Source organism: Apis mellifera, linkage group LG2 (genome assembly GCF_003254395.2).
Source record: "Apis mellifera strain DH4 linkage group LG2, Amel_HAv3.1, whole genome shotgun sequence".
NCBI classification, from domain to species: Eukaryota; Metazoa; Arthropoda; class Insecta; order Hymenoptera; family Apidae; genus Apis; species Apis mellifera.
The window spans coordinates 4,124,113-4,150,646 of NC_037639.1; the positions used below are offsets into that span (position 1 = coordinate 4,124,113).

The 26,534-nt window shown below is 33.5% G+C and overlaps 1 protein-coding gene across 4 annotated transcripts in view; it reads right to left on the minus strand.

Moving 5' to 3' along the window:
• Positions 1-26,534, minus strand: part of LOC724736 (semaphorin-1A) — a 404,583-nt gene that overhangs the window by 162,598 nt on the left and 215,451 nt on the right. For all 4 annotated transcript variants that reach the window (XM_026439024.1, XM_016910718.2, XM_006559124.3 and 1 more), the window contains one exon: positions 25,625-25,795. In XM_026439024.1, coding sequence (XP_026294809.1) covers positions 25,625-25,795 — 171 coding nt within the window. The remainder of the gene's footprint in view (positions 1-25,624; positions 25,796-26,534) is intronic.

Sequence of the window (26,534 nt, forward strand, 5' to 3'; positions counted from 1 at the left end):
CATTTTCTCTTATCCTGGTCTTGAAATCCGGGTATTACCCCCTGTGTACCAAGCAGTTGGATATTAATCTAATTTTCAGGATTATACCCCCTCCCCCCTCCCCGTAATCATGAGTTTGTTAATTGTATATACCCACCGATGGTAACGGTATTAATTTCGAGTTTGCTAAAATGAAATTACTTTGCGAAATTATCGTCAAGACACTTTGATTATCGATAAATATGATCCATCCAAAATCCTTATTTTATTATAACCAACTTGATAATACTTTCTCCTTTTTTCAAAGGTCTCTTTAACAGGCTTCAAATAACATTATTATACATTTGATCGAAAAGAAAAATAGATTTATTTCGCTCGATCGAAAGACTCGTCATAACTTCGACAAACGTACGACGCGAGAGATCAGAGAAGAAGGGACCTAAAAAGGGTAACTTTTTGGGATGGCGCGATCGATTGGGCGGTTTCGTTGGGAATTTACTACGCGATCGAAGTTTCCGCTCAATGTCTATTCAACTTTGACGCCGATGAACTAGGGCCCGGAGTTAATTACGGCCGGGACATGCCGATGGCGGCGGACTATGGGAACGGTCCATTTGTAGCGGTGAATTGCGCGTTTCTGCAGGCGAGACCCGTTTTCCCATGACAGAGTTAGCTGGAAAGAATTCTTCGACTGTTTGGAATAGTTAATTAATTAGACCGAAGAAACGAGAAGATCGTCAATCACCCTGGGTCAGCACGCGTGCCGGCGTGCCACCACCAGAGAGGATTTCCTCGCCGCTTATTGTACGAGAAATCGATATCCGGACTAATAGGGTAATATGACTGTTAAACGGAGAGGACGATAATTAATTATTATCCTTGCGTAAGAATTTTACGCAAGAGAGAATAAGAGAGTCTCTCATCTCTCGAATAATTTTTCTCGAAGATGGAGAAAATGTATATATTTGTTCTTCTATAGATTTATCGTGGAATTTTGGATAGATAGAAACTCGAGGAAGGAGTTAATCCACGATTCCAAGGACAATTCGAGTATGCCACTTGTCTATTTATTGCACGGCACGGTCATATCGAGTGGTTAAGGCGCGGGGTTCATTAAGTCTGCGGTAATGGCGATCGATATCCCGCATCACTGTTCCGCGGAATGTTCTGCTTAGAATCGTGTTCACTACCCACCATCCATGCCACAAACTTTTTATTACCCCTTCTTTCCATCCAATAACGTCATTGTTCGATAGTTGGAATGGCGTTCGTCCAATTCCATTTTCGAAAATGAATCGATATTATCAAGTATGTTAATACGTTTGTTGTAATTTGTTGCTTCTGATTATCTCAATGGGATGAGATTTCTTTTTCGAATCTGTTATCTTCCGTTGCTCGTGAAAATTATTTAATTCTACGTATTTGTAGTCACGATTTCATTTTCGATATTTAATATTAAACTCGATCAAAATCCATACTTTCACTCGAGAGATTCTGGGGATTTCACAATTTCGATCCTTATTTGACTAAACTCGAATTAACCAATTTAATATTCTACTTCCTCGTCCCTTCTTCGATTAATTCATCTCTCTAAATAATTATCCGTAAAAGAAAGATCGCACAATTATCCATCGCGGAATGCAGTGGATCGAAATCCTCCACTGAGAACGAACCAACATCGATATCCCCCACAGAATGCTCTCCAAATTGCTCTCCAATCGAAGGTACCTGGCCCCTCCGAGGCTGGGAAATATGATAACAGTAATAAAATCTCGGCGAGGAAATCATATCGGGCCAATTACCAGCCGCATAATAAAATCATTTTAAAAACTTGAATCGCGGGGCGCAACAACGTTCCCTCCTCCTCCTCCTCCTCCCTTCCCACGAGGGGGATGATGGCCTGGCCCCGTCTTGAATCTACTTATTACGCGACAAAGGGTAACTTTATTCAACGATGAAAAGGAGGGGGAGGAGGGGGCTCTTGATTAAGTTGCCGGCTGGGAACTATGGTCGATATTCAAGCGCGGATATTATTCTGCCTGCAAAACGTCTGGATTATAATCACGCTCGAGTGCTCGCGAGAAAGTTTCGCGGCCACCGAGTAACAAGGCTGTAAAATGGTCCGTCAATCTGCGTCTCTTTGCTTGTCTCTTGGAATCTCGAGGAGGAGAGAGAGTAAATACCGTAATTTGGCAGTGATGGAGCGGTGAAATGCGGGCGCCTACGGGGAAGAAGAATCCTTGGGATATCGAATCGTGGTCGCTAATCAATCATATTGAAAATTTAGACAATCTGCTGACGATTCTATGTCTTTTCGAGATTTTATTCTTCTTCTTCTTCTTCTTCGTCGAGAGCCGCGTCTTTGAAGGGAAGAAAGTAAATATCGCGATGATTTGACGAATGTGGGTGGGCTCTGAAGAGAATCTTTGGATGTATTGATCTTTGTTATTTGTTAACTAGAAATTGGTCGATGATAATTTTAATTCTCGATTTAATAAAAATGAAATTGGAATAATTACATCGTTGATTTCAAAATCAAGTTTAAAAACAAGTAAGTATAGCCATTTTCTGTAGTTTCAATGGAACGAGAGCGGCTGCTACTTTTTATCCAAATTATTTCTTCGTAGGAAAAAAAAAAATAAATAAATAAAACGAACAGAACACGTTTATACAAGTTACCAAAATTAGAAAAACCGGTTTACACCTGACGAATTAAGCGAAAAATTGTTCTCTAATTATCACAGGCTGGACGCTGGCAATTTTTTAAATTAGTTTAAAACGACAACACAGCTAATTAACTGCATGAATGCTCTTATTCACAGAACTGGTACAGATATACTAATGGATTCCACTTAACAGTGCCCACCTTTATTTCCAATTCCTTTAAAGGTTAGACGCGCAACAGAGGATAAGTTTTATTAGCTAATATAATTTAAAATTGGAACTACGAGTTTCTTCATTACGAAATCCTGTTTAATTATATAGATTTCTTCGTTGCGAAAATTTTCAAAAGCTCTACATCATCTTTTCGAGATTTGATTTGCAACTTTGTACAATTTTTTTAAACAGAGAACAAATTCTAATATAATTACAAATAATTCAAAATTATCATCGTTACCAAATGATCCTCTATTTACAAATATATCCAACTTGTTCAAAGGATAGATACAACGAGGAGAAACATTTCAATACCTAGCAGAATATAAAATTACGATTATAGATCTCGAAACATTCAACACCCACGCCAACAACCAACAAATCCAAGCAACGTCTAAAATTTCAAAAAGGATTCACGTTTCGAATTTTATCAACAACGTTCACTTTTTACCACTTTATTTTTATCCCTCTCCCCCTAAAAAAAAAATCCACCAAATAAAACTTACAATCCGCCGCACGAAACAAATTAAAAAAAAAAAAACAAAGTATTCCGTTTGAAACGCGACGGATCCAGCAAAGAATTATTTCCCAAATAATCAACCGTGAAAAAAAAAATCGCCGGATATCTCGCGATTTTAAGCCATCCCCCTTCGATAAAAGTCAATACGGACCACCCTCTCCCCCGCTGATCGATAATTCCCATCCGTACGAGTACGTCTGTTTATAATTACGAGCGGGCCAAGGAGGGTGGTTGATCCTGCCAGTTGCCATTTCGCATTAGCCGTATAACTTGCATGCAATTGTGCGGGGAGGTCACCCGCAGTTGCACCTATGGCGTGGGTGTGCAGTGTCGAAACTCGACACCGGCTGCACGAATTCGAGTGTAACGGGGTTAGAGATACGTGGCGACAATCGGCCGTAGATCGTGTGCAAGAGGAGAACTTACCCCTTTTCAGAGACCTATATAAACTAGGGGACGAACAAACTGGGGGGTTGAACGAAATACAGATATTTTAGGACAAATTTTGAAACTTGCGTTTTATTATTAATTAAAATTCGATCATCTAATGTGGATTCGATCATCCCTCCTTTTCCGTTTCTTTGTTATGTCCCAATTTTGGAAATGAGATATAACAGGAATCCATTTTGGATGGAAGATTTTATTCTTTGCTATTCACTGTATTTGTATTCTAGATAAATAAATAATTAGAAGAGATACACAAATGAAATATTAATATTCGATAGTGAAATGGAATTTGAATTTCACAAGATACGAAGATACGAAGAAAGAAGGAAAATGAATTTTTTCCTTAGGAAAAAAGAAGAAAAAGGATAAGAATAAAATATTCGCACGAGTGTTGAACGAATCGAAAGGGAATTCGATTACGTCACCGCTAAGTTTTTGCGTGCGCCCTACGCTGCTTTTAAACGCAAACTCAATATTTGGTTAAATTTCACTTGCACCTCTTTCCGTCCACTCTCTCGAATATAAACCAACCTGTGTAAATTAACCTTGTATCTACGTGCTCACGCAACATTTTGAAACGTGTATATATATATAACACGAGTTCGAGTTCACGCATAAGAATCGCAAATGTATCCCCGTTTATAAACGTCGAAACGTCCAACCAAGCCTGCTCATCTCCCTTTCTCTCTTGGAAAAAAAAAAAGTTGGCTCTCGCTCTTTGCCTCGATGGAAAAATATTCCCGTGCACGTGAAATTTACGGGAAGCTCTTTCCTTTATTATACTGTTCAAACTTCTGCTTCAAACCTCTTTCGCTGAATGGAATTGTTGTATAAGGGAAAGAAAGGTGAATCGATTAGCTTGATTATTACGTTATCGCGTAATTATCGCTGTTCGACAAATTTTAACTTCTTCTCGACGGATCTCGTTCAATGTTTCCTATGAATTTTAACGCGCTGAATGAATTATTTCAAATTTCAAAATCTGTAATTCTTTCAATCTGTGAAAAGTGTTTCGAAGATTATAAAATATGTAATTAATAAATAATCAAGATAAGAAACGAATTCTTATTATTTAATTAATTAAATCTTGATCTCAAATGATATCATTTGATGCACATACAATTGAAACGATTATCTAAGCAATTTTCCTTCCAATCTCTTATAAAAAAAATCAAATTTTATTTACAATTTATCTATCATCTTGAATCTTAAATGATATCATTTGACGTGCATATTCACAATTGTCCAATAAATAATTTCGAAAGCAATTTTCCAGATTTTCGCTTGGCGTTTTAAACAATTGCTTCTTATTCCTCCTCTTATAAAAAAAGAAGAAACATTCTTCAATTTCTCCAATTTAATCAATGTATGCCTTTCCTCCAACCGTTCTTTTCAACCGTTTAATAATACTGAAATCACATTCTCCGATACTCAACAAAAGCTATGTAAATTCCCATCGTGTTCACCGTGGAAGGATCGAACAAAGGATCGAAAGAGAGAGAGAGGAGCGAGGCGAATAAACGAAGAAAACGACGAATCTCGATGCAATCGCGAAATCGATGGAAGAGCGGCGCACGAACCGCCCGTTTCCGTGTCGTCGCCGATGAAAAATGAAAACGTACGAATACACAACAATGGAATTCATAAAGCTGCAATAACGAAAACGTATACCGCGCCTTTATGCGTGTTTTATGGAGGGGAGTAGAGGGCAATAGAGAGGGTTGCCCCTGGGGGAGAGGCACGAGGGTGGCGGAGCTAACGAGAAGATAAGGGCAACGAGAGAGAGAGAGAGAGAGAGAGAGATTGAAAAGGAGAATGGGACGGATATATATTTTTGTCAAATTTTTAATAATACCCCAGGTAACAGGGGCAATTGCGCGTGCGGAAATGAGTCACGTGATTGCGACGAGAGGTACGTACAGTGGTAATAATAACGAGGTATTGTCTTTTCATGGCCTCCGCCTTCTTTCTTTTTAAGGGAGCTCGCGAAATGCAATTGCACTTTCCTTTGCGCGCGTTTTCTTTTGAATATTTCACGGATGTGCAGCACGAGAGGGAGACACGCTTAAGGGTTGCATGAAATTTGGATATGTTTATTGGAATTTTTATTAAATTTTTGTTCCCCTTTGAGTTAGAAATTGCGAAGAAATTATTTCTAACTAAAGTATTTATCGAAACTGAAATATTAATTATTGATTTATAATTTTGTTTCTTCTTCTAATGCTCTCAAAGTGTAAATAATAATTTATATAAGTTTTAAAAATAGATATTTATATAAACCTGGGAGGGGAAAAAATAGGATAATCGTACAGTTGTGTCTCGAAACATTTACTTAATAAACGTATATTTAAATAAAAAAATACTTCTATTTATACAAATATCGAAAATCGTATATTTATCTTTTTGACATGGATATTATTGAACGAAATCGATAACGTTGAAAAATAAATATATAGAAATATCCGTGAAAAGACTGTGTTCAATATACATGTAAATATATAAATATTTGATCGGATAAATATTCGTATTAATCATTATTATTTTGTGTACACTTTATAAACACATCGTGCACGAGGAAAAAATGAAGAATAAAAATCAAGAAGAATCTTGGCTACGAGAAAAATAAGTACGATAATTCTATTTCATTTCTTCTATATCCTCGCGGGGGAAAAGAGAATAAAGAAAGAGGTAAGATATTCATTTCAAAGAAATCTTCTTAGAGAAAAAGGGAAAATACAATCTATCCTGAAATACGCAACCGAGATATCAAAAGCATGAAAAGACGTCAATGTTACACCACTCAATTTTTCCACGACCGGTTTTACGGGTTTTGAATCGAAACCAGGCATCTTACTACCAGTTATTCGATTTGCTATGCATATTAAAATAAAATGAATAAGATCGATAAAGACGAAGCTTTATATTCAGGATGTTATATATAATATATTCGCTTGTAAAATAAATATAAAATTTGATATGCAAAAATATTGCTCGAGGCGAAATATATATATTATAAGAAATTTAATTTTGCACCAAGCGAAATAATTCTATATTTGTATCGTAATTCAAAATCGATCTTGCAATGGCACTTAAATTTTTCAATCGTAAAGAAAAAAGAATTCAATCATATACTTCCAAATATTTGCTTATAAATATATATATAATTGGTTATTCAAATTAGAAAATTATACAAGTTTTATATCTGCAATAATTTTGAGCTAATAAATATTCTAGGTGCCATTGCAAAAATAAAATAATATATAATTTAATCTTTTTGTTTAGATATTTTTCTATACAGATTTTAAATTACGAATAAATTTGAAAATTGTGAATTTTAAAAATTGGATTATTTCATAATCCAAGTAAGAAATCAGAGAATCAGAAAAATTCGCCAAGATATACACGTCCCGATCAAAGATAAATAAATTTCAATCGACAACTTTTACGTTTGTTTTTTCGTTACTTTTCACGAATATATATTAATAAATTTATCGTTCCAAGCCACGAAAAGAAAAACATTGAAGAGAAATATAAATTACGATTACTGCTGAACTTCTAAACTTTTTTCCAGCGAACGAAATTACGTTTCTTATTAAATAAATAATTACACGGAACAAACAACCACGTCTTCGTCCCAATATTAATGTATATTATCCCCTTGTATACGTGACGCTCCCTCGAGGATGTACGGTCGAAGATTAAGGGGAGGATCAAGGGGGAAGAGAATAACTGTGCGAGGGGGGGGAGGCAATGCACACAACAACGCCACGGAGGAAAATGGGATAAAACCGCGAATATTTGAACGAAGTTTTTAATGCGGAATTAAAGGAGAAAGTAAAATTCCGCCCGCGCAACAACAATGAACGCGGAGAACAACCGTGAATTTCGCGACTACATTTCACGCAAACAAGAAAGAGGTGTGGTGTTACGCGCGATAATTCCCCTGGGAATGCGTGGAAGGCAAGGAAACGTGGAAGATGTACGACAGCCGCGCGGAAGATAAAAATAAAATTAGGGGGAGGAATTAGAGTTGCGGGCAAATTTCAAGGAAGGGAGAATATTTGATAAAATTATTAAAACTTTGGCGCCGAATAATGGCGCGTTAATGAAACGAGCAATTTTTAAAATCAATTTTGCTGTAACACGCCCACAGGGATTTTCCACGTTTGAAATTTTGCGAAACGAGTCGAGGGAACTTTTCTTTTTTTCTGGATCATTTCCCCACAAATGGCGAATTTTTATTTCGATCGAGGTTGCTTCTTCGAAGTCGGTCTATTCTTATCTATTTATTTGGATTGATTTTTCTTTCCATCAATTATTCATCCTTAGTGTATACACGTGGAATCGATACTCTGACGTTACATCTAATTTTAGTGCGTTGGAATTATTCACGACGAAAAATTAAACATTTGAAAATCGTGCGATATCCAAATCTATCTTTTTCTTTTGTATAAAAATAATTAAAATAATGATTACTTGTAATTTAACTATTCTTCTCCAAATTCTTTCTTTTTAATAATACATATATTATTTTTCTTCTTATTTTTGTAAAAAAATATGCATCAAAATTTAACCTAATTAAGTTACAACAGTATTATTATTCAATTATCTTTAATCCATTCTCCTTTTCATCAAAATTATCCACAAACTTTAATACTCAGTACCAAAAAAAAGAAATCTCTACATATCCAAAAGGAAGGAGGTAAAATCTAATCCGTCGGTTGTGTTATTCAGAAATAAAAGAAGAATTAAAGTAGACGTGGAGGAGAGTGGTTACACGTTTCGGCGCATCACGAGGCAATATTCTTCCGTACGGAATACACCGTGGAAATGCGGCGCGACGCGTATGAAGAATCTTCGCTACTCGATTCATAGCGTTACGTATATACATCGAGCGAACGAGGGTGAACGCAAGCAGTATGTATTCGACCCGACAACTCCCTCAGGAGGGCTATGGTACAAGTTGAAACAAGTGTGGAATGGGAAATGAAGGAGGCACGCGAAAGAAAGACAGGAGGAGGCAGACAGCTCGAGAGAGAGAGAGAGAGAGAAGAAAGGGGTTGCACGAGTCTCCTCCTCCTCCTCCTCCTTTTGAGCCTCGAATTGGAACAATGGAAACTGGTTAACTTCAAACGAATATTCGATAGGATTGTTCGAGCAATGAGAGAAAAATATTAGGAGAAGGGCGTGCGTTGATACAACGAAGGATATGTATGTAACCTTTCCTATTCCTTCGAGTGGCTCCCTCGGGAATACAAGAGAGAATGGAGAGAAGAGGAAGAAGGGGAGCGGGTAATAGGGCTGGGATATTGACATTCATCCGTTTTTGACCTATGATTTTGGAGGATAAAGGCGATTAGCAAGAGCCGTATCTCGCTTGATCGATACAATTTCTTATACAATTTTTCTTCTTTTCTCTTTTAAAAGAGCCTTGAGAAAGAGAATTACACGAGCAAGTGTTGAAATGTAAATTATAACGAGAGTGTGCAGGGGCTAGCAATTTACGGATAATGTGTAATTTTATGTAGTGTCGAGGTAATGAGAATATAAGCGTAATGTACAGGGTGTCCCATTTGGAATTATTCGAAAAATTTTTCAAATCGAATGGAAATTGAATTAATGATATACTCTACGTGACAAGATATTCCATAGAAGCATTTCAGTGTTAAAAACTTATGGAAAAACGTCATCATCAATGTGATATAGAGATTGAAATCATAGATTCGAGAATCGATAGAATCGATCGAATACATTTGATTAAATTTTCGCAAGAATAAATTAACCAATAAAAAAAAAGGCAGAAGAAACTCGACAACAATCTCTAGAAATAATAAATTCATTTGTCGAAACAGCGCGAAACTATCGTTTTTTTTTTGTGCCAAATTTCCAATTCACGGGAAAAAACGCGTCAAAAAACTTTCGCGCGTATATTACATGATATATGCAATTTTTCCAATTTCTCCGCCGCGTTGAAACACACGTGCGCGCAGAAATAATTCAAAGGACAAACTCGCCCGGGGGGCGAAAATAACAAATAGGGAACGAGTTAAAACGGGTTAGATGGAGAACGGGTGCCAAACGATCCGATTGCGTCTATCAGTCTCGATATCCCCTTGGAAAGTTGGAACGGCAACTCGGGTATTACCTTTGATACCCGAGAATACTCCCCCCCCCCCTATACGTTCGACGTATCATACGTTTACCCTTCTGCTCGTGTATCAACATAGCCCGCCGGGTCCGGATAGCCTCGGTAAATACAAGGAAAGGAGAGGAGAGGAGAGGAGCAAGTTGTTCTTTGGACAATTTCTGGGGACGATTCCAAGATTGAAAATAGATCCGGAATAAAGGTCAATCTGGATCCTGGAGAGTCGAGTTATTGCCTGTCGTCCAGGTCACCGAGTTTGAATTGCGAGAAAAAAAGAAGAAGAAGAAGAAGAAAGAAAAATTGGTATTGAAAATGAAGGAATCGCTTTATGTCGACGAAATCACATAATACGGTGAGGCAAGAATGGAGCCACGTAGGGTCACCTGTAAGATAGAAGAAAGAAGCAGTAACGTGACGTAAGAAGGATGAAGAACGATTCGTCTCCTTCGATTTTCCAATCGATACTTAATCTAAATTAATCGAGAAATATTCGTGAAACTCTTTTCGTGTACAAATCTAGTTTGAAGTTACGACTTCTTTCTTTTTCTATATATATATATATATATATATATATAACTTCTTGCAATTCCTTTCGTGATATGAAACGAGAGTTTCATTCTAGATAGTTGTTTTTCGGATATTGTTTCGAGAGCGAAAGTAAATGTGTCCACACAGGAAAAATACTCTCGAGAGCAATTCCGGAGAGTTTTACCTTGAAATGCATTCGCACTATTATGAAGCTACGTTGGTCACGGTTGGTATTTGAATAGGTGGTCGTTTGGGAATATCCGTGTGTTGTTGGTAATGGTTCGGAACCACCTTAAATTGTACGATACCTGTTAATGGCCGCAACAATCAAGTAGCCAGTTAAGTAACAAATAACAGCATCAACAGTTTTATCGCTGTGGATAAAGGCTCGTTAAATTGCGATTATATTTTTATAAAAATTTATCGTCGCACGAATCGTCGAGTTGAATTGAAATTAATTTTGTAACGATACAAACTAAACTTTCGTTAAAACAATTTTTAATCCTTTTCTTTGTAAGAAAAAATTCGAAAGGATTGATTTAAGAAACCTACAAAGATATTATCGACAGAAATAAATTTACAACTCATTACGTGACAAAATAAATAAATGTTAAAAGTCATCACAATTCTCACAGATATCTCAGGGAATTATCGATTATTATTATAGATGCAATTTATATTCTGCACGACTCTACGTCACGCTTTAATTCTCTCCTTATTAAAACGCGATATCAGAGTCTCATTACGAGGGGCTCGACAGGGGCTTTCTATTTTCTCAAAGGCGTTCAACGAGGCTTCCGCCAATGTCGTACACTTAATAAAATTGGCAATTTTACATGGCGTCGTGAAAACAATATCTATCGAGTCAAGATACCGGTGGAGGAGGGAACAATAGGATACTTATATAGGGTGACCTATTAATCCATTGTTAGACCAAAACAAGATTTAACCTAACCCTAGCATGATGCTAATCTGATCCAATGACTGTCTTAAGCAAACACGATGCCAGTGTTCCTCATCAAGGAACACAATGCCAAGAACATCTTGAATAAGAAACCACTACATAACCCCATCTTTTCCTTCTCGAGACAACAAAGACGTTTGTCATGTATTTAATTTATACGTTTCTACATATTGTAAATTAATGTTTAAATTCATCCAATTCAATTGATAAAGATACTTATTTTTATAGAAAACGTTACAATACCTCTACTCATTCCTCGATTTTACTTTACTTTTATTTTTTCCTTCTATTATTATTCAAAGATTTCTCATTTATTCTCTCCTTATTGAATCCGAATTTGTCGTAAAAAATACGTAAATAAAAAATTATCATTTATCTGCTAGAATGTAGCCAAAGAAAGACAAAGACACCAAAAAAGCGCACTATTACTAAGAAATTGATTCGAAGAGGAGGAGGAGGAAGTGAAAGAAAAGCGAACAATAATTACAATCGTACCACTTCATTACACGGTTCTGCTTGCGGATAGGATACATGCGGGGGAGTGGCGGGGATATGTTGATTGACAATTGCCCCGGGAATATGAGATCAGATATGGCGGGCGAGGGCGAAAGGGTCGGGCGAAGGGATGGTTTCGGTGTCAAATATTGGCACGGATGCAGTGTCGAGTTACGACGGAAAGGGGAAGGCACGGAGTACTTTGGCGGAAACGAGTGCTTATTCGAAATAACGAATGCAGAAAAGTGAAAAGGGAGCCGTTGGTAAAATAACACCGGTAAACATTGGATTAATTGAACTTTTTTTCTTTTCAAGACTATGCTACGAGAGGAGAGACGAGGATATTGAAAATATTTTTTGTAATTTCATGACGATAAATTTACGAGGTAGCAAAGTATTCGAACTTGAGGGAGGGAAAGAGAAAGGTCCCTTGAAAGTTAAAATTAATATTGGAAAATAATTAGAGTAAAGGGGTTATAATAATAAGAGTTAATGGAAGCTTATGAATATCACAAAGAAAGGTTATAGGTAATAAAATATATAAGGTATTATATTATAAATAGATCAAGTTTAAAACAATATTTGAACAAGTTTTCTGAAATAAAACGCAATTCTAAATTATTTAAGTACGCGATCAAAAAGATGATAAAAAAAAATTATAGAACCTTTCTTTTAATATTTTTCGAGATTGGCAAGTTATAAATTACACATTGGCATATCTATGCAAATATTCCTGTCGTGTTCTTGCTCACTATTTGACATACGTACAATTTCCATTCATTATTATGATCCAACAATCAATAATACGCTACCATCGTATCACAATTGTACAAATATAACCTCGATATTAATCTTAATATACGCCTTTATTAAATGTTTCCCTTAAAATCTTATCCCAAACGCTCAAACAAATTTAACATAACATTAATTTTTATCCTCACAATTTCACCGGATTTAATTTAATCCTTCCATCCTAAATCTGTCTTGCAAATAATCCTGCCAAAAAAAGGAAGAAAAAAAACAAATTTCACCGGTTCTACCCAGAAACAAGATAAAAGGTTGCGTGAATGAAAACTTGTTTGCAGGGACCAAGAAAGAATTACCACGAATACGCGCAACAGGAAAAAGAAGTTGGAAACGTCGAGAGTAGAAATCTCGTAACGATAAAGTAGCAACAACTTGTGATACATATATACTCGTGTATGTGTATGTGTGTGTATACAAGTTGATTCGTTCAACGGACGAGATTCACCCAAATATCTCCATGGTGAACAATTCCCCTTATTCCGTAACGATATCGAATCGAGGCGAAAGAAAAGAGGTAAGGAAATATGTAAAAGGAGAGAGTCGAAATGAAGCTGTAATCCCGGGACAAGGGACATCGGTTGGAAAGTTTTCTGAATGCCTCTGTTCTAAGAGGAGGGGAGGAATAAGTTGGAGCTCATAATCGCATGAAAGAGGAGTGTCGAGTAAACAAGGGAAAAAGGCTAACCTGAAAGGGCTCGACGCGGCAAAGCAGAAACAATGCGCCGAAACGAAACGATGAGATATGAAAAATCGGAAGGAATTTAAGGGACTTTTGGAATCGCGTATTAAATAAAAAGGAAATGAAACCGCGCTTTAAATTCTCAATTATAGACTGAAAAGACTCTTAAAAAATTTCTCTCTTATCACGAAACATCTTGATTCGAAAAATTAATGATTTGAGAGAAAAGAAGATTTAACAATATTGGTTGAGGAAGAAATTCGAAAATTTCTAAATCTTCGATCTGGAAGTGTATAAGAATGTTTGATGACCAACGAATTAATAGATAGTCAGATTGAATTATATTCTGTGAAGCTAGATAGATTCGCTTTCGAAGTAAAATGACAAGTCAAAAGATTGATGATACTTTTAAAATCTATTCCTTTTTTTTTTTTCTAGAGAAAATACTTGCGAATTGAATAAGAAGTAACAATTCGCAGCAATATTTGATTTAATCGAAAAATGCAAAGATTACAAAATATATTTATAAAAGATCATCTTTCTATTCGCCTAATTTATAATTCCAAAATATTTATTACCGTTCCATAGGCGTAAATAAATATAAAAGTTCTTATCAAGATTTTTTTTGAATCAACTTTGAAAAAGAGAAAGAATTGGGATGTAAAAATTAATCGAGAATTTCGTTCAAAGAAACGATCGAAGGAAATTCTTTGGTAGAAACGTTAACGATCGTTAGATGTTGCATTGTATAGACTTGTTCACACACGAGAGTGTTCGATCGAGAGAAAAATCTTGAACTGAAATCTCGGATCATGATGAGATTTCAAGGCGAGTCGAGGAGGAGAGAAATGTGAAAAGGCGCAGGTTGAAAACGATGCTAAGAACCGGCTTCGAGCCGGAAGGGAGGAAGAGAAGAAAGAGAAGAAGATGGAGAGCGAAGTTAAACGATATCCGTGGAAATGGATCGCGCGCGTGATTTAAAATATCCGTGTATGGAATATTATATATAAAATGAACGTCTATGATGAAGTTCTATTCGCAGATAAGGAACAACGATTAGGCGAATTAGTTCCGGAAGTGGAACAAATATGAAGATAGCAAAGAAGATCGAAAAGAAAGGAATGGATAAATGGACAATGTGATAAAAATTGAAATAACGAACTTTAGTCGAGCTTAATTTTTATAAAATTTATATAACACTTAATATATAACACTGGATGAAAAATTTGAATTACAAATAATAAAAAACGAAGCTTTAAAATTTAATTTCTTTGCTAGAATATCATATTCTTTTCTGCAATTTGAATTAGAATGTTAATTATCAGTGTTCATATGAATGAACTTGTGAAAGAAAAATTCTTAAACACTTATGACAACAATATGCATAATTAAATATTTTATAAAGAAATATGTATAATTCAAAGGAAAATATAAATACGAAATATATTTAATTTCTCCTCCCTGATAAACATTAATAAAATAATATTAACACAAATTCTGTTCCTCTTCGTTGACGAAACACAGTTAAGGGTAAAGGATTAAGTAATTTCCATAAGAATGGATGATTTGGGAGTTAAAGGAACGCGAAGGGCTCGTGTTCGGACGAGATGTGAATTTCGAAAGAGGGGGACCAAGCAGGTAGGAGGAAGGGACGATCTCTAGGGTGGTCGACGAAGGAAGGAAGTAACCCAAAAGTTGAAGGAGAAACGTGTTCCAGGAGGAGTCGACCTTCTCTGGCAAAAGGACCCTTCGAAAACGATGAAAGAAAAGAGAGAAGGGGGTGGAAGAAAGGGGTTTGGAGGAGAAAGAAGATGGACCAAAGGTGTGGGCTCGCATTCAGAGGCTATATCAGGCCACGTGACCCGAATAAACCTGGCCACTCGAATTTTCTTTTGGCTGGTACGTGAGAATTAGACTTTCGATAAAGCATCAAACGACAGTCTGATGTTCTGTACCTTTTTAAGTTTTTCGAGGATGGGCATTGATCTCTATACAAAAAAACCTGTATGTAAATTATTGTCGATTGATCTTGATGACAAAGAAGAAATTTACTATAAAAATATTGGAATATATCTCTTGTTATAAGTTTTCATGATTAATCAGAATATGATTTTTTATGAAAACTAGATGTATATAGAAAATTGCAATGCTAGAAAACTGAATGAGAAAATAAGAAACATCTTCTACTTCGTTTAAATAACTTTTTGACCTCGATTAATTTTAATTGGAAATAAAGAAATCGAAGAAACTAAAGATTTTTCAAATTCTAACCAAGAAGTAGCTTAATTATTGAAGAAATACAAGAAACAAATAAAATTTATACAAAAATCTAATCCAATTCAAATGAAACGTTCTATATTAATTATTTGATAAATTATACTTTACAAGATGACAAGAAAGAAAATAAAAAAATTCATCATTACTTTAAAACGCCTCAACAATTTTCTTTTCACTCAATTAATTTACCTATCCATACATCAAAAAAAAAATGCTCGAAAGAAACTGAAAAAAATTCCTTTCGCAATGAAAGAAAATTCCAATACTGCTGCTTTCTCTCTCTCTCTCTCCCTCCCTCAAAAAAGAACGACAATTTAAATTTTTACCTCGAACATCTACGAAATCTCCAATACTCCTTCCACTCAATTAATTTACTATCTATGCATCGGAGGAACGTTTAAATCAAACTTTCCTCCCCCTAGATACCATCTATCGTGAAAAAGAAACTCTGGAAACTCGTTTCACAATGATGTCCAAGTTAAAAGCGCGAGCCTCCTCCCCCTCCTCGCCGAGGAGGATCCGATCAGATTAAACTCCATCTAAATTTTTGAACCCCGCTCGCGAGGGAATCATCCACGAATATTATCCCGGAATATAATTCCACTTTTACCCCGCCAACTTTTTTTCAATCGCCCCCCCTCATTTAATAATTTCTTTTCCACGCCACCTTCCCTCCCCTTTTTCCATCCCCGACTCTTCCATTATCCCCGTCCGTATTGACTTAATTAATCGATTTATACGAAATCCCCCCCAGCCAACCCAAGCTTGATTTCCGATCCCTTCCTTCCTTCCTTCCTTCCTTCCTTCCTTCCTTCCTTTCTCTCGGCCAACACCCTGACGACGGGGGTTGATAAAATTGGCAGAGTTTGGTACAGTATCGAATTCCCTGCAGAGCGAAGCACTCGAGTTTTTCTTCCGATAAGAGGCCCGTGGAATCCCGTGCGTGAGCAAGATGGATCTTGCCGCGGGATGATAGGATATCGATGGCGACGAAAGGGGACACCCAGCAGCGTGTACACTCGATAACGGAGGAGGAGGAGGAGGAGGAGGAGGAGGAGGAGGAGGAGGAGGAGGAGGAGGAGGAGGAAGGCTCGCCTCCTCCTCGATTGATTACACCAACAGTTCCCCAAGACATTCGAGAAAACGACCGATACGTGACACTTTGACGTTCTCACGTGGGAACGAGACGTTTCCATTCTGTGACGTGTAACCCCCTTTTCGATCGGTCCATTCCTACTCTCGCGGATATCGGTTCACGCGCGACCCCGCCGCCGCTTCTCGCAAGTTTGCCTTACCAACTGGTAATTGCGCAACACGATAGCCTGCACACCCTGCGATCGACACCACCCTTTACTTTCCGCCTGTCATTGAGCCAACTTTACTGCCGGCCACTATATGTCTCCTCTCTCGTGACACGTTTATGAATGAAAGTGGAGCTATTGGGTTAGTTATGTATACAGTTTTGGGTGTAGTATAGTTATATAGGAGGATGATTTTGTATGTAAATGTAGGATGAACGAATGAATAATTATAGAAATATTTTTTTTTTTTTTTTTTTTGTTAAACTAGAAGTCATTTCAAGAAATTTTAATTTGGAAATTTGGAAAAGAAATTAAATTTTGTAATAATTGAAGATGACATGTCTTATGTCTACATGTCTAAAATGTAATTCTTTGATGATATTTCAGTAAGGAAGACTGTTTCAATAAGAAAATGAGAAAATACGATAATTCTCAAAGTGAATTTCAAGATTTAACAAAGACACGGATGGTTCAATCCTTGAGACAATAGTCAATAGAGTTGGATTCTTTATTATTGACTTCTTACAATGAGCATTGTTCAAACTTACTCCATTCAGAGTTACTTTTCAAATCAGTAGTCCGGCCAGTAATTTCTACCATTATTCCCATCATCATCTATAGGTGATAAAAGTAAGATTTAAATTCATTAGACACGAAATTAATAATTACCGATCCAAATCCGTTATTTTTACAGGATTGTTCGACATGAAGTGGAGAGAGGGAAAGGAATTCGCGTCCTCCATAATGGAAAAATTGCCGTAAATACCTTTATACCACTCACCCTTTCTTTTCACGAAGCTATAATCCGGTATAATAGGTGCAAAGCATGCATCGTAACACATGTACACTCTCTCTCTCTCTCTCTCTCGTTATTCTTTAAAATGTCGATTGCCTATGTTACCGCAATTATGTTCCGCTTACCAACCACCTTTATATATTGGCCCGTTGCACTTGTTGTCATCGGCCAATGAAACGTAAATACCCGGCCACGAAAATAATATTTACGATAATAACGTTCCGTTGAATGAAATCACGTCGTATTTTCTATGTTCGACGCGGCAAATTGGCCTACTTTGAGGAAGAAAAATAATCGAGTTAAATATCTTTATATCCACGGGACCTTTATTCGCGAAATTATACCTCGTTCGTAATAGCTCGAGACCACGTATGCGCGCTCCCTTATCTCCATTCCCTTTAAAATGTCACTTGGCTAAGTCTTAACCCTCCAACGTACGTGTACAATCTCGTCCATAAGTATATGAAATTTTTTCACGGTATAATTATTTAATCTACTTCAAGTTTTGATATTTGACGACAAGAATTCTATAGGATCTTATTAAAAATGAAATTACACATATAAGATAATTTTGGTGCAATTCTTTTAGATATACATAATTTTTATATACATATCTTTATTTCGTATTTCATTGAATGGAATTTTCCTCGATCAAATTGAATAAAAAAAACCACGCGATTTTACCATAATTACGCATAAATTTTGCCTGAAGTTTTCAATTATTCAAAATATTCTTTTTTGCGTCTTCCTAAAAAAAAAAAAAAAAAAAAAACTAATAATTTATCAAGAGTACTTTATCTCGCTACAGAATATACTTGTGAAAGGGAGTGTACACGCACGGGTGTGTGCATTTTCTCCTCACACACAGTGAAAAGGTGAGTAAGGAGACACCGGTGCTATTTGCTCGAGATCACGAGAAGAAAGAGAGAGGGATATGCGAGCAGATAAATCACGAGTTCATGCCACTTTTCGTCTTCTCCTTTTGCACACCACCCCTTCTCCCTCTCTCTCTTTCTCTCTCCACCCCTGCCGGCATGACGCCGCGTTTCCACGACGTGCCATTATTAAGACGCTGGGCGCCACGACGCCCTTACCTACTACCCTCCTCTCCTTCCCCCCGCCGTTTCAGCGCGAAGGCCTTGGCCGTTGTCGAGCGATCGCATAAAGAAGTTATCTCAACGTTGCGATTTATTCGCAGCAAAGTTTACAAGGGATTTATACCGCTGCGAGCAGTCGATGAAAATAGGCGAGCGACGAAACACGAAGCGGGTACACGAGATATATTGGCGATACCTGGTGATAAATTTTAGTTCCTCCTTTTTTTTTTTTCAGAGATCTTTTCGGGCATTGTTAAATCGAAGGTAAATCTTTGGAAATTGAATATATGGATTGATACGAAACTGATGGGAAAATTTGAAATTGGACAGGGAAATGTAAGGAAAAATATTTTTGCAATTGTGATGATATCATCATTGATAAGAAAGATTACTGAAATGTCTAGTTTTTCACGAATGTATTGATCAAACAACCATAATGTTTTCCCCATTCTTCATTTTATTTCTATGGAATCAAAAAGATAATATTTCACACCTATTTCAATATATCGCTTCCCCAATCAAAATTATCTAAATTACGCGACATTCTTGCGATAAAGTTTTACGAGCATAATAATCGTAATAAAAGGCACGCAATATTTTATAACGCCACTTCCGCTTTATTCGCGATAAACTCTCCTCGAGTATCGAAAACGAGGACCAATAAAGGACCCTGCGATTCATCCAGGAAACCAACAAATTGCGACCAACAGTGAGAAAAAAAAAGAAGAAGAAAACCTATCGCACTTTTACAACTGCAATAAACCTTAAGATCCTCCCCTTTTCCTTATCACGCGCTTTGCCCGTTCCACAAAGTGCGGTCCACGAGCGCCGGAATTTAACAGATCCCGCTTAGATACGATTGACAGACTTGAAAGGGAGAGATGCAGGTTGCAGATTCGCTACAAGTCGTTACTCCCCCATCGGCGAAATCGGCGTTAATTTCTCTTTTTATTTCCCCCCCCCCTTTTTTTTCTTTCTTTCTTTCTTTCTTCTTCTTCTTTTTTTTTTCTTTATCCCTGATTAAAAATAGTGCCTTCGAGCGACGAGGTTGTGTACAACCCGCGAAACTGCCGGCACAAAGAGACACGAGGGTGAAAGAAAGGGGGAGGAGGAACGCGATTCGCCGGCTGTAAACGCGAGAGGAAAAGGTGTATTACAAGCTGAAGCGTGCTTTTTCGAAAGCTTCCTCTCCTCTTTTTCCTACAGACAGCTTCTTCAAAGGAGAACCAGAGCGTTTCAAAAGTCCTTTTGAAAATCTTATAGCCACCCCTCCCCTCTCCTGTTAAAACTTCTTTGGTCTTATAGCGGATATCCGGGATGCCTCGGAGCGAAAATTCGACGCAACAAATGATATTAAAGCGCTACGCTTGCGTTCCAATAAATTTGATTAAAAGGCGGAAAGTGGGAAGGAAACTAATACGGAATATGGGGAAAATGAAGATTCGAAGAATTTTGTGTCGTTTGTTTCCTCAAGCAAGATGATTGCACACACACGATCGTCTGTTCTTTGCATCTTTGAATGATATGTGATATTTTGTACTGTATGATTTTCAATGATTTGTTAAAATGCTATGATAGATGCTTAAGATATTTGTATACGTGAATCCTATTATTTCCTAATTTTTCAATATTTTATTTTTGAAACAAACGCGAGAAGAAAAATTTTATCAAACGAATTAAGCGAGAAATATATATTTCAAAAGATATAGCTAATATATTTTTGGATGTATAGAATTCTAGTAATTAATTTGTATGTGGTTTGAAATAAAAAAAATTGTTAAGAGATTATTCTGTGAATTGAGATTTAGAGTGCAATTAACTGGGTTGAAAATGCAATTTTTTTAATGGAGCTGTACTGTGGAATGTCGTATGCTTGACTAATAATTAAGTCAGTTAGAAACACAACATAAACGTGGCAGTATATACGCAGGCTGGGTTAATTGTTTCCATAGTTGAATTAAAAAAAAAGCAAGTGAATTTAATAGTTATCGGTACTATTCATCGTAATTTTGAAAAAACAATTAAAATAATTGCACTTTTTTTTAGACTTTACTGTCTAAATGAATTTTAGAAATATGTGTTACCTATTGTAAAGACAAATAGTATTCTATTGGAAAGCAAAGAAAATTCTTCTTTACTTCTTAATAGCAATTTTTTTCTTTACTGCATAATAAAATTTATCTATCATTTTGTAAATCGTTAATTTTTAATGGAGATAACATACAGGATAAATCACTCACAACATTGATATGCATGAAAGAAAAAAATTTCTATATCTCTTCTTATAAATTAATATGAAAATAATTAAAATTAAAGACAAAAAAAAAAGAAAAATCAAATTCATATTTCTTCATCCTGAATTTTAATAATTTACATTAACAACGAAAATTTAATGCAACAAATGTTAAGGTATTACGATAAATTAAATGGAAATTTAATATCGATATAGATATTCTTTAAAATGAAATATCATAAATATTAATTCTAACTGATGAAAACAATATCAACTATCCCATTATCCATACAACGAGCAACCTTTTGTGAGCCATAACAATAAATTTTGAAGACACGAAATGTACAACTTATGATGTTTTTCATAAAATCATCATCCAAATTGATCTGAAAATTGTTAATTTCATCATTGAAAAGAAAACAATATCAGAATTCATACGAAATTCAAGTCTTTAATATAGTGAATATACCGAATTAATGATCATGAGAATTAATACAATGTATTATGAAGAACAATGCTAGCAAACTCATTTAATTGACTGATGTTCTCGAGAAATATATTAAATTCCCAAATATAATTACCGAAATATTATTTATATCAAGCTTGGAAATTTTATGCAGATTTTATAAAATATCAGATTTCGTTGAAATATATTACTCTTATGTAATTTGTGAGAGTTAAAATTCTTAATTTTTTAGATAAAATTCTTCAAAAAATTGCAACGAAAATAATTTTTAATTTTCATTCTAAATTATACTTAATTATTTTTTTTTTATAGTTTCTACATCTATCTTGGAATTGAATTGAAAATTTTATAAATTTAAAAAAATTTTCATTCAATTTCATTCTATTCTTTTTCTTCTTCTTCAAAATATAAAGTAAAAAAGATAAAAGACTTTCAAGATATTAATTTGAGTTATTTACAAATTAAGGAACGACGTTGCGTAATTATATTATAAATACTCGTTAAACGTTAAAAGAAAGAAAAATTTAGAAAAATACGTTATTACGCTGCTATGAAAAATCGCTGTTGCAAAAGAGAAAAAGGGAGAAAGGGAAACGTGAAAGGGAACAAAGTACGCTAGCTTCCACGAGTAAACTATTACAGATAGATACAGTATTAACCGTGTTTTACGAGTTATTATGTGATATTAGCAGTGGCCTGTGATAAAGTAAAAAGTTGAAAAGAACTTCAGTCTATTCTAACCTCGTAAAAGACCTCATAAAAGCTCCTGCCTCTATTGCCCGTATTTTCCCGAGTCAACAACCGGATAAAATTTCTTTCTTTTTCTAATCAGAACTAGATCGATTTATTCACCTCAACTTCAACACGTTACCACGATTAACATCAAAACTTCACCACGAAATTTTTTTCGTAAAGAAGAAAAAGAAGAAAAAGAAAAAACTACACAGCAATATATTTCAATCAAGAGTTTCCTAGGGGAAAAAAGGCTTGTAACGTCTAATCAATTTTAATTAACTGTATCTATGTCTAACGTATAGAATATTCAAGGAAAAGAAAATATTTTAGAATTTGTGAAAAGTAATAAAAAAAAATTCTATTTGGTTACTAAATATAAATATAAAATTTAAAAAATTTGTTTTCTTTCATTGAATTACTATGATACGAAAAAATAAAAATATAAAAAATAAGAAAGGAGAAAGAATAAATTCGATAGATTTTTATATATAACAATAAGTTTCGAAATATCCCGAATTTAAATAATTTTTATTCGAAAAATATTAAGAAGATATTGGAAGAATACCTATATCGATAATAATATAATACAAACATAGAGATGATAATCGAAATAAAAATAATAAAAAACAAAATTCATAAACAAGATAAGATCCAATAAAGTAATAATTTTTCTATGATCACTATCATATCATCTCTTTTTTTATTATCTTTAAAATATATTAGAAACATAAAACTAAAATTCCAGTATAAATCGTTCAATTTAAATTTTATTTTATAGATCCTTTTTCCAAGAAATTTCTCGCTATTTTTTAATTTTTGAAACGACAAAAATGTTGAATTATTTTTTACAATTTGATTTTGGTTAGAAAATACGATAAAATACTTCGCACCGTCATTACACTGACGAGAATCTGATTATAGTTCCCTTATCGTTCTCTCTTATTACTGATCATTGCATAATCATGTTACACGTTCTGTTTGTTGCGCCAATATTTAACATCCAGCAATAAATTATCCGCAAATTCTACGTTTCTAATCTTATTTACCTTTTAATTTCCTTTCCCTTTCTGATTTTGTAGCCATACTATTAAAATCCTTTCTTCTTGCGTATCTCCTTTCCTTTAGTTTCAGTTATTAAATAAATAAGCAAAGCAAAATCAAAATCAAATCATCGTGATTCATTGTTTACCTTTATTGAAGCGTATATTATTCGACAAAGGCATTTAGATAATCAAATTTTATTTTGTGTGAATTATAAGCGTCACAAATTAATTTATAAAGTACATTGATTAAAATATAATAACGGATTGTTATTAATCTTTCATGTAAACGAGTGGTTTATTAAAAAAGACAAAAATATAAGATATTAAAAAGAAAACTTATTAATAATAATTAATAAATAATTAATAAAAATCTACCGATAGAAAATTCAAGAAACAAAATGAATAGATTTATTATTTGATTTTGCTTTAGAAATTTAAAATGTAAAAAAAAAAATATAATATAATTTATAAAATAATTTGATATTATGAAATTATGGATATTTGATTTTGTAACTTGAGATGAAAATATATTATAATTATTAATCCTAATGATATTTAAGTTTCATCTCTCTCATTAATTCTCTCAAGTTCCTTATCCATTACTTAAATTTGAGAAATATGTGATAAATGAATCTACTTTCTGAAGATAATCAATTTTTGAATTATTCAATATTTCAGATATATCTACAACAGCTATAAACCAACACCAAACAAAATTTTTGTCAAAATTTACCATTGTATCTATTATATTTTTAATTCATTAGATTCAAATATATTATATTATTTAATATGACAATATTTTCATTATAAAAATTAGATGAAAATAAAAATGAACATTTTATTGGAAAATAAAGATATGTGTAAATATTTTTTATATTTGCTGTATATGTACTATAATTGGACATTATTTAGATCAATATTTATATATCATTGTTATCATTATTTGTAATACACATTTGTAAAAATTTTAATAGATGTTGATTTAATAATCAACTCATTATAACAAACTATAATATTTTATATTTTACAATATTTTAATGAATATTACTTACAATTGACGTTATCACGCTTATGAGTTCAATATTAAAATAATGTCCAAATAAATTAAAAAATTATATAAATAATTGTCAAATCGATTAATCACACCCGAGTTAATAATTAGAATTTTTAAATTGTTATTCATTATATTGTCATTCATTAAATAATATTATATTAAATAATATTATAATATCCGATACATTTATATATTTTAAAAAAAAAATTTTTGTTTCTTGATAAAGAAACAAACTAATTATTTGAATATTCGAGTACCATAGAATTTTTGAATTTTATATTGTATGAGCATAATTATTGAAATATTGAATCATGTATCTATTACAAATAATAAATATTATGATAGAGAAGAATACAAATTTTTATTGAAATACCGAAATAAATAATTATTATTAAATGTAAAAAAATAAGATTTTAATTTATTATGATATTTCTTACAAGAGATTAATTTATTAACAATACACGTATTTTATACACATATTCAATTATTTCAATATTTATAAAAAATATTAAAAATATTTAATTATTAATGGTTCAAATAATTGAATTAATATTTCAACAATGTCAAAATATATATATTATGTTTAATTAATTATTAAAATAAAATATATCTTTTAATTAAATGCTAAAAAATAAATAATAACGTTACTAATAACTAACAGGATATTAAAAATATCCTACAATTCAAAAAAATTAAATCGAATAATTTTACAATTCTAAATGTTTAATTTCCATTAATAATATTAAAATATTAAATGTTTATATATGATAATATATATATTATTATAATTTATATATAATATAATTAATATATAATTTATGAATTAATATGAAATATATCTTTTTAATAATGAAAATATTTTCCAATATTACTTTGTGTTTACTTTATTATATATATTGCTTAATCAAATATTGCTTAATTAAATATTATTTCTTATTCGATTTCTAATTTTTAAATTATTTTAATTATTTTACATTTAAATGTTATTCAAAAAATAGCGCGAATAAGGAAAAATATAGCAAAATAAAGCAAAATATAGAAATCGAAGAATGTTTTTTACTAATAAATATGTACGTAATGAACTATGGTAATCGAATATTCAAATGATTTGGCGATTTAAAATAATGAGTTACATATCAAAAAACATTGTTATCGCCAGTCAAAAGAAATATAATACTTACCTTAATAGTGAATTGTCTGCATGCTGGTTTGTATGCATTCGTTCCACAAACAAGAAATTGATCAGGTCCTTGTCTGCCAAATACTCGTACATAATTTTGACATTCGTCCTCACTACGTCCTTTCAAATAACAAAGTTCGCGATGCGCCCCGCTGCTGGACCACTGCAACCTCTACAACAAACAAGATCAAACAAAAGTTACATTTATCTAATTCCCAAAACGAAGCATTTCATATCAGATTACGAGAAATACATTGAATATAAAAGGAAATTCTTCTAAGTACAATCAAAACACAAAAAAAAAAATAATTGCAAAAATAATATTTAAAATATTAATGAATAATCGAAACAAACCTAACCTTTTTATCTTATTTTATAATTTTTTGTAGCAAAATTGATTACACAGAACACTTTCTCACAATTATTGTAAAAGTATGCAATTAATAACAATAATAAATATATCGAATAAAAGTACTTTCAAATCTAAATACGAATTAAAAATCAAAATATGCTAATTATTATAAAATAATATAAAAATTGAAATACAAGAATCACGAACACACAACACTTGACAAGATACAGTCGCCATATTGAAAATTTATTACGCGCGAAAACATGGTGGAATACGTAATACTTCGAACGAAATTGCGAACACTTGAACTCCAAAAGGAATTTTAAATTCTTTAAAATAAGAGTATACAATTATCACTAATAAAAACATATCACCAATAAGAAAATATAAAATATCTACATACAAGATTGGAAATATAAAATCAAAATATGTTAATTATTAAAATTTTACATGAAAATTGAGCTTCATATAATGACACCTAATACTTAACGAGACATCCGCCATTTTGAAAAATTACGCGCGAAATCATGTTACTACGCATTAACTTCAAATAATTAAA